Here is a 14078-nt window from a genome sequence, read left to right as displayed (position 1 = left end):
CTTGATCTGGTAGTCTCTATTAGTAAGCCACCCAGTCGGTCATAGATTCTCAATCTATCCTCCTTCATTCGCACCTCACAACCTACTTTAGTGGCTTGTCCAAGACTTATAATATTGCTTTTTAGATTCGGTATGTAGTAAACATTGCTCAGCACCTTCTTATCTCCGCTTGCGAACACAAAACGTATCGAGCCTTTTCCTTGTATTTTGATACGTGAATCATCACCAAATCTCACCATTCCCAGAATTGTTTCATCTAGACTCACGAAGAACTCTCGATTTCCACTCATATGGTTGCTGGCACCATTGTTGAGATACCACACGTTCTTTGTGTCAAGATCAGATTCGAACATGCTTGGTTTTACCTTTTTCTCATTCAAGTAAATTGCTTCATGCATCATTAACTCATCAGCTTCTTGAATCTCTTCGGTCGTCTTCTTCTCTTGAGTCTCTTGAAGCTTTGACAGCCGATCGGGACAATTAGAAGCATAATGTCCCACCTTATCACATCGATAACACGTTATTGATGATCGATCTCTTTCTTTGTCTTGTGACACATGACCATAACTGTAACGACCACGACCTCTTCCTCTCCAGCCTCCTCGACCTCCTCGTCATCTTCCCCTGTTTCCACTATTTCTCTCTTGAAAATAGCTTTGGGAATCAGAATTTGCATACATCAATTTTTCTGGATCTTCCGTGTGCTCCTCTTCTTCTTCACAAATTCTCTCTTTGTATGCTTTGAGTTGCCCAACAATATCTTCAAAGCTAGTACTATTTAAATCAAGTACTTGCTCGAGGGAAGCTACAATTTGTATGTATTTCTTCCGTGGTAAACACTTCAAAATTTTCTTCACAAGCTTTGTTTCCTCGATAGTTTCTCCAAGAGAAGCATATTTCGAAGAAATTTCTGAAAGTTTTCCTACAAACACATCGATAGTGTCTGTTTTTCTCATCTTGATCTTGTCAAATTCGGCCATCAATGTTTGTAGCCTAGCCTCCTTTACCCTTTCAACTCCAATATGTCTTGATTTGATTGCATCCCAGACTCCTTTGGATGTATCAAGATCTCCTACTTGTAGTATCAACGACTCTAGGATAGACTGAAATAACAGAGCAATCGCCATGTCGTTCTTCTCTTCATCCTTCGTGCCTAGATCAATCGTCTCCCATACCTTATTAACCTTTAAGGCAATCTTCATTCTCATTGACCAAACAGTGTAGTTTGAGGAATTCAGCATCGGACACTTGATAGAGGAAGGTCCCGTCTCTTTAGACTTCAGGTCGCCATCTTCAATCTTCTTGACATCGGCCATGGTGATCTTCGTACACAGGTTGGGATCCTCCTTAGGCTCTGATACCAATTATTGAATACACAAGAACTCTTAAAGAAATATCTCTTCTTATTGATCTCTCTCTCTCAAGGTAAAAATAGCTCAAAATCTTACAACCTAAAGCAATACCACAACTCGGTATATATGCTTTTCCTCAAGACTCATAAAAATAGAAACAATTACACAAATGGAAATTTAACATAACTCGATAACTTCCTATTCTCTTAAGATACGTATATTTAGATTGCTCCTAAATATACTTAGCTTGAACCCTAATTTACTTCAAGATTACAACAGTCTCTTGCTGACCACGTCTTTGAAGTTTTAACTATACTCGCTGTAAATGGGGACAACGTACATAAATAGTAGTAATTGTGTTTCGTCGTTTTCTATTAATTGTATTAATTAGAGTGAGACACATCAAAAGATTTTCATCAACTTTTCAAGGGCTTCAATAGTTGTACTTGTGAATTTCAGATCATTTGTGATTCTAGTACCAATTCTAGTTTTCATATCGTAACACAGGTTATTCATTGTAGACACTAAATCCAATGTTCAAACTTTCGTGAGGTTATTACTGATCATGAGCTGCCTATTATTATTTATGTTATAAATATGTTCTTATAACAAGTGAAGTAAACAAATGTTTAGGTTGATTAATCAGTTTGACTGTTGACTGAGTAAAAATCACGGTGGCCGGCTAGATGACCAAATTTTGAATTTTCCTTAATTAATTAACTTTCATTATAAAGATAGGATGGTTGGAATATTTCACAAAAACATTTTGATGTGTCATATATGTAGCAAGAAACTAATTATGTGTGTCTTTGAATTCATAGAGTTTGTATATATTTTTGTTAATACTTCTGTAAAATACTTATTAATAAAGGCAATTCTCATAAATACCATGGTTGTTTTCTTTCAAAAATACCAGTTAATAAGTTAAGAAAGAAATGATTTACTAATCATATTCATATCACAATATTATGCATCATTTATTTTGAAAATGTATAGATTTCCACACATTTTCCCTTCCATTATATAATAAAGCTATTTGATAAAAGACAAGTAGAAAACACGTTGTGTAATAAACACCTTGAATACTCCTTCTTCAGTTCACCTTTAATGGCCGATCCCACGACGAGCTCTCCGTTATTGAATGACCATGAAGGTGAAGGAGATGATAGAGGAAGGAGAAGAACATCAACTTGGGTTCAAAAACTGGTCGATGTGGAAGAAACAAAGGCTCAGATTATTTACTCTCTGCCAATGATATTAACCAATCTTTTCTACTACTGTATTCCTATGACTTCTGTGATGTTCGCTTCTCACCTCGGCCAACTCGAGCTCGCCGGTGGCCACTCTGGCCAATTCTTGGGCCACCGTCACCGGTTTTGCCCTCTTGGTATCAGTGATCCTTTTTCATCAAGCATAAATTACTAAACTCCACTTTTTTCAACTCAATGATAGACTCCAATAGCTACATCTATTTCATTGTGGATAGCTTTTCCTTTCTCTCGGAACTTATGTGATGATTTCAGACAAGTTTAAGGAAACGTGGACTGGATTCTCGTTGGAATCAATCCGTTATGTAGTACTAAACTTGACATTAAGCATCCCTTCTGCTGCTATGGTATGGTAAGTCACATCAATAACTTTATCTGTTTTTGACCACGATATCTAGCCTAGTGCTCATAGCAAAATATATATATATATATATATGTAGCCTAGTGGTTTGTGTTAGTCACTATAATCACACCCCGGCCCGGGGTGAAAACCTAATAGTCCATATTGACAAAAATATAAATAAAAAGTTGAATAAGCATGTTAAGCTTAAGAGACTATATTGTTGCAACAGTTTGGAATATTGGGTGTTCGAGATTCTTGTGTTCTTGGCAGGAGTGATGCCAAATCCAGAAAATAATACCTCTTTGGTAGCTATATGGTAAGTTTTTTTTTTTTTTTTTTTATTGATAATTTTAAGTTAGTTAATGTTTTGTATAACATAAAAAAGTGGTATATTTTTTGTAATGTTATATATATTCAATGTCAACACGGAATCGATTAGCTACATGTTAACATACGGAGTTAGCGCAGTTGCAAGGTAATTTGCTCATCTTTTCAAATAGTTCAAAAATACTTTGTATTCATCTTGTATATATATGAATATTGTTTCGAAAATGTAAAAATATTGCAGTACGCGTGTGTCCAATGAACTTGGAGCTGGAAATGTAAAAGGCGCAAAGAAAGCAACTTACGTGTCCGTTAAGTTGTCTTTAGTTCTTGCTCTTGGCGTAGTGATTGCTATACTTGTAGGCCATGATGGTTGGGTTGAATTATTTAGCGATAGCCTTGAGATTAAAGACGAGTTTGCATCATTGAGATTCTTTCTTGTTGCCTCTATAACTCTTGATTCGATCCCAGGTGTTCTATCAGGTAATAAAGACCAAAGAATGCTTCTTTTTTTTTTGAATCATCAAGCGCGAAAATTAAACTCATTTATTTTGATTTATACAGGAGTTGCAAGAGGATGCGGATGGCAGTGTTTAGTCACGGTTATAAATTTGGGAACATTCTACTTAATTGGAATGCCAATTGCAGCCTTTTGTGGTTTCAAGTTAAAGTTTTACGCCAAGGTAAAATGCTTCACTCTCTTTTGAGATTGATAAAGTTTTATTGTTGCCTTTTGATTCATTACTTTGATATTGTTTTTTTGGTGAAAACAGGGTTTGTGGTTTGGTCTGATATGTGGAATGTTCTGTCAATCCTCATGTCTCTTGCTTATGACAATTTTCCGAAAGTGGACAAAGCTGAATGCTGCCACGGTCTGAAGCCCATTTCTTTTCTTAAGCAATATAAACGAACTAGGTAAACAACCCGCACATAGTGCGGATAAATCAATTCGAATAAAATTATTATGAGTAAAATTATTATTTGAGATCTAAGATTCGGTTGTATAAAACAAAATATGTAACTAATTTTTTATTATAATTCAAATTTGTGACTATTTTGTGTAAAAATACATTTCACCCGTGAAATATTTGAATGTATAAAAGAATTTTAACGTGGTGGAGAAATTTGTATGGATTTTATTTTAATAAAATATGAATAATTATCAATTTTCGAAAAATAATTTGTTGTTTTTTAAAGAATAGTTATATAGCTTCAAATTAAATGGCTACAAATAGTTTTAATTTATTTAATGAATTTTGATTTAAATATATAGTGACATAGATGTAATTATATAATTAATGAGGATTATTTGTTGAAATGTGCTTCGAACTCTCTAGCGACGACACATGATTATTTTTTCAAGAGTGCTTCTCTATTAATATATAGGAGATATAAAAAAAGATGGACACTCTTGCATTAGTTTTAAAATTGGGAAATTTAAGAGATACGCATGTAATACACCATGCAACATCTGAAATATTATACAATAGTTAAGAGAGTCAGCGGATGTATAATGGTTAGATTATGCAACCACTAACGATATAACTATCAAATATCAAACAACATGATGCTATCTAATTGTTTTTGTATTTTCAAGTTGCCGTATTGGATATGTATATAGTTCCACGTGAATGAGATTTGATTAACTTTCTTAATGCGCACATTTTTAGTTACGAATATGATTAATAATACATGATAAACCTTATTTCTATATACTATAGGAACCTCCACTAATAAATGCAGATCTAGAGGCAAAGTCGTGACTACTATTATTGTATCATAGGGGGTATTGGTTACCGTCGACGACAGAGAATGCTAGTGCGCAAGGCCTTTGAGCAAGTACTTGTGCAAGAAAACAACTTATTTTTTTCCGGTTAGTATTTGGCTGAGAGTAATAATACATCTAAAGCACAAGTATGAAAATGTTTGGACAAGAGGCCCTGATGTCGATTTTGGATTACGTGAACCATTTGACCAAACTAATATTTTCTAAAAATGTAGCCGTTTAGTTAGATTTTTTTTTTTTTTTTTTTTTTTTTTTTTTTGTGTGTGGGTTATTACTTACTTTATGGTGGCTGGACTGCCTTGCTATTTACTTTGTAGGGTTGGGAGCTACGATGGTCCCGGCCAAACTCCGAATTTAATAACAAACAAGATTTCGATGACTTTTCTTTTTCAATATATACATAAGTATAAAATTTGGATAGTGACACAAAGAAATCATAATATTTCAAATCTTTATAGTCAAAATACTCCAATAAAAAAATAAAACAAAATTAAAAATAAATAGGCAGATTATTTTAAATAGTCTAACATCCAAAATTTAGTTTTGGAGAAATATCTATGTGAGCCGCCTAAAAGAAAAATCCCTCCAAACTCGAATAAGATTGAGCCGACAAAAGGACCACACCTGCACATCATAATCAGAACTCAGAAGCTAAATATGAATGTATCCACTTGATTCCTAATAGAGTAGTATAACTTTTTTTCTTTTTTTTTTTGACAGCTCGTAATAGAATATAACTTAAAAAGACAAACTACTTTAAAAAGGAAAAAAAGAAAAAGAAAAATTAAGAAGAAAATATATGATGCAACTAAATTTTATCCGCCAAGAATATTCGTATATAATATAAGTATTATTTTCTAGGAAAAAATTACTTTATATCCAAAATATCTTTATTTTTAATTTTTACGTATTCTCCAAAGAGATTTTTAAGAAATGTGCCACATTTCCAAACCAATTTTGTGGGTTCTACCACATTCCCCTCGACCTTTTATGATGTACCATAGTAAACAAAAGAAAAGATTCATATATCCCTCATTTTCGATTTATTGGTTTTTTCGCTGAAACTAAACATTTTAATTTTTGAAATCCAACCGTGTATGTCTTGTCTTTTCGTCTGACAATTAATATTGGGATATTAATTTTTTTTTTTTGGTCTTTATTTCTCGAACCCTTCTCTCTCTCACTTAATACTGAACCTAGATTTTTCGTCTGATTCTCTTCCCCAGTTTTTTCCGATCGCTGGAGTTTATATGTCTAAACCTAATTGCGGGCGGCGGACCTTGTTAGTTTAATCTACCATTTTTTCAATTCCCGTTTATCCTATACTATCCTTCTTGTTTATTGCTGATTCACTTTTTTCCCAACAGATTGAACTGCAACTTCAACGGTGGCCTACCCCCGGAAATGGAAACAAACGATGACGCCGGTGAGAAGACCGCAGATCCGGCAGCAGTCGGCTCGACCCCCAATTTTAATCTTATTCCAGAAGAAAGTACTTTTGGAGACCCTCTCCATTCTCCTGTACCAGTTTTGTCGTAAGTTGTAACCCAATTTCCTTTTGGAGACCCTATCATCTTTTTGTTTTTCCTTCGACCACCTTATTAAAGTCGATGTCGTGTTGTCTACACAGAGGTCCCCCCCTGCTGAGAACAACGTTGATCCTCCTCCTGTGTTCCCTTCGCCCAACTTTGTCCTTATTCCCGAAAGTACATTTGTGGAAGCTCTCGAATATGCTGACCCAAATGATGGAGATCTCGAATCTGCTGACCAAATTGTGGGGTAAGATGTACCGACATATAATCTCTCATATTGTTGGTGGACCACGATATACTAATTCCCATCTTCTTTTCTCTACACAGAGATCTTCCAGATTCGACATCAGACCGTGTTGAAACCAACGATGGACATCTTCCTCCGGATGGTCAGGGGGGAAATCTCCAATCTGCTGACCCAATTGTGGGGTAAGTGAAACTGTCATATGTTCTCTATTTTTTGTCGATGGACAAGCATACATTAAGTCCATCGTGGTTTGTCTATACACAGAGATTTTGTCAATGAAACCAACGATGGACATCTTCCACCGCGTCTTTTTGCAACGGATCGCTATCCTCTTAAGGGTCGTATCAACTCATATTCGAAGCCTGAGTATCTGCTGGACATCGTAGAGGCGTTAGATGGGTCCCCAGAGTTAGATTGGCTCAAACAGTCTTGCTTTGGTCGTCTTCTACAACTTCCGGTCCGCAAGAGTTCCCTCTCCGGCAAACTTGTCCACCAATTTCTTTGTCGATCACTTGTCACCCGGAAAAAACATGAAATGTGGTTCGTGTATGGTGGGCATCCGATCAGGTTCTCTCTTCGAGAGTTTCCAATCTTGACTGGTCTGAATTGTGATCCATTCCCGGAGACTGAAGATGACACATCTTCTTCTGATTCTGCTTCTTCTTCTCAGCATGATTACCTCAACACTCTTGTTGGTCCGAACAATAGTTACACAATTAGGCAAATTGTGGAGATTCTTAAACAAGACAAGAAGTTGCCTGTTTCAAAGCGGATGGATGGTGATCGTAGGCTCCGACTGTGTCTAGTTGTAATCATTGATGGCATTCTAATTTGCAATTCATCTTCTGTTAAAGCTAGCAGAAAAGTTGTCAATTTGGTTAAAGATCTAGAGACTTTTGTCAAATATCCATGGGGGAGGCTGTCTTTCGTAAGGACTTTAGAGAGGGTTTCCATTGGCGAGGTCGTTCAAGGTCCGACAGAATTAGCTGACCAGTTATCACAATCTCACACAGCCACTCACGGATTCACTTTATCCTTTCAACTGCTTTTTCTCGATGCAATTCCACTTCTTGAAAGAATCCTTCCAGATGGAGACGACGCTCAAACATTTACTGACCGTTATGTGGTACATTTATCAAAGCTGAGGAGCTTTCATAATTCTAACATTTTGGAAACCGAAATTCATCCTTTGGTAAGTGTTTTGACTACTATTTATATTTAAAGCTACTCATATATTCAACTCATTGTGTGCTTCTCCGTTTTTTTAGCTTCACATAGAGAACATTCTCCACACCGAAGATCTACCAGATTTTCAGAATTGCTCATGGGATGGTCTTGCTGACCAGGATCCTTGTGTTGATTTCATAATACAAAAACTGAAAGATGGTCACAAGTTTAGTAAAGAGGACTGGCATGGTGGCCTTTCTTGTTTCCCATTGATTTCTACTTTTGTCGCTAAGGGCAATACCGATTTCGCAGCTCCTAAACCTACCAAATCTAGAGGTCCAACCCTTAAGAAGGCCACCAAAACAAAGTCTAATTCTATCCCGCCAGATGGAGGTTCTTCTCCTCCCCTCAGAGACTGCTTATCCGACGGAGAGCTTCTTCAAGAGGTGGATAGGAGGAACGAAGAACACACTTTGAAGATAAAGGAGATGTTAACAGTTGAAAGAGCACAATGCAAAGCTGAAGTTCTTGATGAAGTCCTTAAATCTTTGTCTGCTAAAGGAATCATTCCCAAATCACCTATCGGTATGCATTCAGATCTTTTGGCACAGATGCATGATTCTGCAAATTTGCACCAAAAGAGTAAGGAAAAAATACCAATCATCTCGACAACGTTACCACAAGAGGTATTATGTTCACTCTTATTTGATAATCTAATTTAATCACCCTTTCTCTTTTTACGTTTAAGCGGCTGTAACAATAATTAACTTGTATTGAAGGACGATGTGGACAACATCAACAACTCTAGTTGGACAAGCTTAGGTGCAAATATGTTTGAATGCTCGAAGTCAAAAACTCACGGTGGTACAACCTTAGGTGCAAATTTGGGTGAAAGCTCAAAGTCAAAAACTCACGGAGGAACCCCAGCCAACTCGACTCCTATCTTACAAGAGGTATTATTTTCGTTTTCATCAGATAATATTAATAAATGTCACGTTTTCTCTTCACGTTTAACAGTATTTTAATTTCTATTTTCAAGGATGTTGTGTACAACATCAACAACTCTCGGTGGACAAGCTATGGGCCACACACCCCAGGGATCCTGAAGAGCATAGGTGAACTATACGGGGAAGACCCTCCTGTGGTCCAGAAGGTATTCATATTCCTCCCTTCCTTTTATATTTAACAACTGGATGTAATGTCCACCTACTGAAATTAAATTTGCAGGTGGATTCTGGAAGTCACAATACTGAGTCAGGGGATGGTACGACCGGCAACAATTCTGGGGATCCGTCATTATCTGAAGATCCTACAATGGACGATTTCGAGCTTGTTAGCCCCAAAAAAAAAAGGGAGTCCAATCTATTGGAGCTCATCAATCCTCCCATCCCTTCCAAAAGAACGAGGACTATGCCAAGAAGATATGGTCACTCCTCTTCATCTAAGAAAAAGATAAAACGACCAATGGAGGACCCCCCGTATGAATACTCCCCTTTCCGTATTGTAAAACCTGCACTTCAAAAGAAATTTATGACCCGACTATCCTCATATCCTCTCTAGTAAGGCAGTGGACAAAAGATGTTAATGTCCATTATATCTTCTAATTTGATTTCTCGAAATCAATTCATATTATCTACTTTTGATCTACAGAGAGTATATCATAGATGGCCACGGCGTTAATCGTTCTTTCTTTGAGGAACTGTACACACCGAAATATTGGGTGGATTCTCCGGTATGTTTTGTCCTAATATACATCTTCTCTTGATTTTTGGGGTCTCTTAATATGTGACAAACCATATCTGACAATATTTCTATGTCTCTTTTACTCGGCTTCTATAGCATATGGAAGCAATGCTCAGCTGGCTGTGGAGGACGATGGGCCCTTATCTACGCGAGACAAGAGTCGCAGTATTGGATACTTGGTTTACTCACATGATCAGCACTGACTACGCCCTCTACAAGAACAAGAAGAAGAATTCAAGTTTTCAATGGAATAGCCTCATCAAGAACTATGTCCGTGGCTCTGTCTACAGCCGTCAGTGCAATCTCGCTTGGTTCAGCGATGTAGACACAGTTTACACACCAATGAACTGGGGTAAGCGCCATTGGGTTGCTTTAGCGATTACATTAAAAGAAGGCGAAATTCAGATACTTGATCCCCTTATTGTAAACCACGACGAGTCTAAGCTGCCTCGTCTCATGAAACCGCTAGTTGAGTTGTTACCTATCATCATCAAGGACCTAGTCAACCCTGACGTTACCGATTGTTCTCTACCTAAATCGTTCAAGGTTGATAGATTGGTGGACGTCTACCAAAACGACAGAACCGGAGATTGTGGTCCTCTGACTGTGAAATACATTGAACTACACGCCCAAGGATTGGGTCTTGATAAACTCACGGAGAAGATGGTGGACGACATTAGAATGAGTTACGTGGTTGATGTCGACCAAGAATTCGTTGTTCAGTTGTAATTCTGTGTTTTCGATCTTGTAACTGAGACTTTCTCACTTTTCACTTTCTCATTATTAAGCTGCTTTAAGACCCTACTATTATGTCTACTATCGACTTATCCATTATTTATAGTCCACAAGTCTTTAAATGTGTCCACACTTTAAGTCTTTCTTACATATAACAATTACAACAATATTGTCCACAGAGTATAGTAATGTCCACGTACACATATAACTGGCAACAGGTTGCAATCCTCTTTAGTATACTGGATAACTAAACACAAGTGCTCATGAAAGATAACAATTCCTCTTTAACATCCATTTAACTTTGTACCTATAACCATTATTACAGAGCTCCCACCTAGAAAACATTAAATACCTCACAACCAAAAAACACAGTTAATTTTAGTCTCTTTTAATTGCCTACTATTATGTCTACTATCGACTTATCCATTATTTATAGTCCACAAGTCTCTAAATCTGTCCACACTTTAAGTCTTTCTTACATATAACAATTAAAACAATATTGTCCACAGAGTATAGTAATGTCCACGTACACATATAACTGGCAATAGGTTGCAATCCTCTTTACTATACTGGATAACTAAACACCAGTGCTCATGAAAGATAACAATTCCTCTTTAACATCCATTTAACTCTGTACCTATAACCATTATTACAGAGCTCCCACCTAAAAAACATTAAATACCTCACAACCACAAAACACAGTTAATTTTAGTCTCTTTTAATTGGGGCCTAAAACGTGGTAACTATTTAACCACGTAATACGAACACAACTACATCACGAATACAACCATCTCACTCTTACAAAAATCATTTATTATTTGGTGCAACATCTTTCACTATGTCGCCAGTTTCAAAAACCACTGAAAATCTCCTCTACTCATTGCCCGATCATCTCCAGCTTTGTATAATCCATCGTTTAGGTAAATATGGTTTCCAGTACCTCGGACCACTTATGGCTACGGGTAAAACTGGTTTTTCCCTTGTGACTAACTCATATGTCCTCAAACAAACTTGTCTACGTACTTTTCTACATACACCTTTTCTTGTTGACAAGTCCTCAAAGTTCCACCATTTCTTCATAAGGTGTGTTAAGGCTGGCAACCCGTACGCCTGTTACCTGGAAAGTCTTCGTCTTGTAGCTAGAGAAGGTAAGATTCACGAAGCCATCAACCTATTGTTCAATACAATCCCATTTTCTGAAGAAATGCAGTTTGCACTTGGTTTGTTCTTAATATGTGCTGGTCATTACCACGATGGTGTCTCAACGATCAACTCATTTACGGAACGTGTTGGCTCATATGCAATGGCTGAATATTTTTCTGAATCTGTTTTTGAAAATATTCGTCAACTTGGCCCACGTACGATCAAAAGATATTGCGATACTTGGCGGTTTTATAATGTTCCAAAGTGTGCCGGTTATGGGTACACATGCACCATGGATTCCCGTTGTGAAGCTTGTTTTGTCTGGTGGATGAGTATTTAATTTATATGTATGTTTTAAGCTTTAACGTATGCCCATTTAACTGTGGACATGACATTTTTGTCTTGTCCACCGATAAACAATGTCTACGTTTCGTATTCATGGACCTCAATGTTCTCCATTAAATAATGGACATATTTATATTCGGTTCTCGATTTTACTCTGTCGACTAAACGTATAAATTTGGTCCACAATGGCAACTAAACCAGACTAGTCAAACATAGATAACCATCATTATAACCTAACTATATTATGTAACATGAAGATAACGTTTGGCTGTACTTGCTCCATAATGTCAGGTCGCCATCAATCAGGTAAGACATTGCTCCTTGCCACACACAATGTCCAAAACACTTTACAGGCTGTAAAGACACATCCTTTTAAATTTAAAAAATTATTTACCAATTACCACATTTCAAATAATAAACCAATAAAGTGAAGAGAACATACACCATCACTTTCATTATCCCTTTTCTTTTCTCTTAACATTGTCTCCGTTTTACCAACAACATGGGGCGATACAGTTACAGTCAGCCTTCTTCCTCCTCCGCGGATTCAGTAAAATCTCGCGACCGCAAGAATCAAAGGTACGGGATACCCAGAGACTGCTGGTGTGGTGGACATCTTGAACTAAGTACCCACGAGGATGGTTTATATCAGGGTCGTCTCTACTACAAATGTGCTAGATCTGAGGTATTAATTGTTCCTTACAACCTTTGAAGCTCTCTTTCCATTTATTACACTTTTAATATCCTAGATCTGGAAATAACAAACCGTGGTTTCTTTTAAAACAAGGATGGCGGTTTACACCTCAACAAGCTGTGGCACGGGGCCATCAACGAGGAAATCCACGACCTCCACTCCAAGCTTGATCAGCGTGACGACCTTATCAATTATTTCACCCTTGAACCAAATGGCACGAAGGTCTACCCTTCTATGCTGGCCGCCCGAATGGAACATCATGGAGAAGAGATTGCCCACCTCAAACAACTTATTCGTGACATCAGTGATGGCTACGAAGAACTTGCTTCCAACGTCCACAACCTTACACCAAGGAACAATCACCCTTCTACTCCATTGACCTTTGGGTTTAAAGGATTCACCATTGGCTTTCTCTTTGTTCTACTTCTTGGCATACTTTTTTTCATTCTTAAGCACTAATGTGTTCGCCAGAAATCACAGTCCTTTATGTTGTCTACCCTTCCTAGTTGCTTGTCTATCAGTTCTTCTCCAATGTCCACTATGAATTTCCCTTTCCTTTTGTTAAGTTATGTACTCTCTGTTGGACATGGCCTACTATCTGTTCAGTTGTTTTCATAAGAGTACATTTAAGCATGAGTTTAATTGCATATCGTAAGTTTAATTACTTTTCCATTATCACGCCTTCAACCATAGTAGTAATAGCCATATCCTAAGTAATAGCTAGTATGGCTATTACTTGTCCATTATAAATGCTATGTCCATTATAAATGTTATGTCCACAGTTACAAAGGCTATGGACCAAAACTAAACAATTGGTGAAGGACATTAAAGCTCTCTTTCATTTTGTTTACAAATGATGAAGGTGTTTCTCGCCCAAAACAGTAACCATTTGCTGAAGGACATTGAATCTTACAACCATAGTACACAAAACAACAGCCATTACTAACCGAAAGAGTTCCCAAATGCTGAAGGACATTTGCTGAAGGACATTAAATCTTACAATCATAGTAGACAAAATAACAGCCATACTAGCCAAAAGAGTTCCCAAATCCTCAAGGACATTGAATCTTACAACCATAGTACACAAAACAACAGCCATTACTAACCGAAAGAGTTCCCAAATGCTGAAGGACATTAAATCTTACAACTATAGTAGACAAAATAATAAGGGACTCAAAGTGAATAAACGATCAGCATCCAAACAAACGTAATCCAATGTAACACTTCCTTAACCAATCTTCACTTCTTCAAATTAACATCGAGCATGTTTTCCTGTTGTGACCTTGTCCAAAACATCTCCCACATTTTGTTACTCTCTTCTTCTTCTGCAAAACATTCACATCTAACCAACAAATGGTTATTTACATGGACCAAGTCTCTTAACTGTGGACATAAATGT

At 37.0% G+C, this 14078-nt stretch overlaps 1 protein-coding gene across 1 annotated transcript; it reads left to right on the top strand.

Moving 5' to 3' along the window:
• Window positions 1–2367: 2367 nt before the first annotated feature.
• On the top strand, window positions 2368–4437 carry LOC147926637 (protein DETOXIFICATION 19-like). Its single transcript, XM_087489326.1, has 7 exons — window positions 2368–2739; window positions 2876–2972; window positions 3193–3279; window positions 3403–3438; window positions 3532–3770; window positions 3852–3970; window positions 4061–4437. Exons 1-7 carry the CDS (start codon window positions 2460–2462, stop codon window positions 4163–4165), a joined length of 963 nt encoding a protein of 320 aa, XP_087345452.1. The 5' UTR covers window positions 2368–2459; the 3' UTR covers window positions 4166–4437.
• Window positions 4438–14078: the final 9641 nt, after the last annotated feature.

Source organism: Camelina sativa, chromosome 15 (genome assembly GCF_030686135.1).
Source record: "Camelina sativa cultivar CO46 ecotype springtype chromosome 15, ASM3068613v1".
Classification (NCBI taxonomy): domain Eukaryota; kingdom Viridiplantae; phylum Streptophyta; class Magnoliopsida; order Brassicales; family Brassicaceae; genus Camelina; species Camelina sativa.
The sequence above is the reverse complement of the archived record's forward strand: the minus strand, read 5'-3'. Positions and strand labels throughout refer to the sequence as shown.

Excerpts from the sequence above, each read along its gene's own strand:
- LOC147926637 (XM_087489326.1), top strand. The coding sequence starts at position 2,460 with ATGGCCGATCCCACGACGAGCTCTCCGTTATTGAATGACCATGAAGGT. Across the intron at positions 3,280-3,402 it reads ACCTCTTTGGTAGCTATATG|CTACATGTTAACATACGGAG; the intron begins GTAAGTTTTTTT and ends GGAATCGATTAG. Across the intron at positions 3,439-3,531 it reads GGAGTTAGCGCAGTTGCAAG|TACGCGTGTGTCCAATGAAC; the intron begins GTAATTTGCTCA and ends AAAATATTGCAG.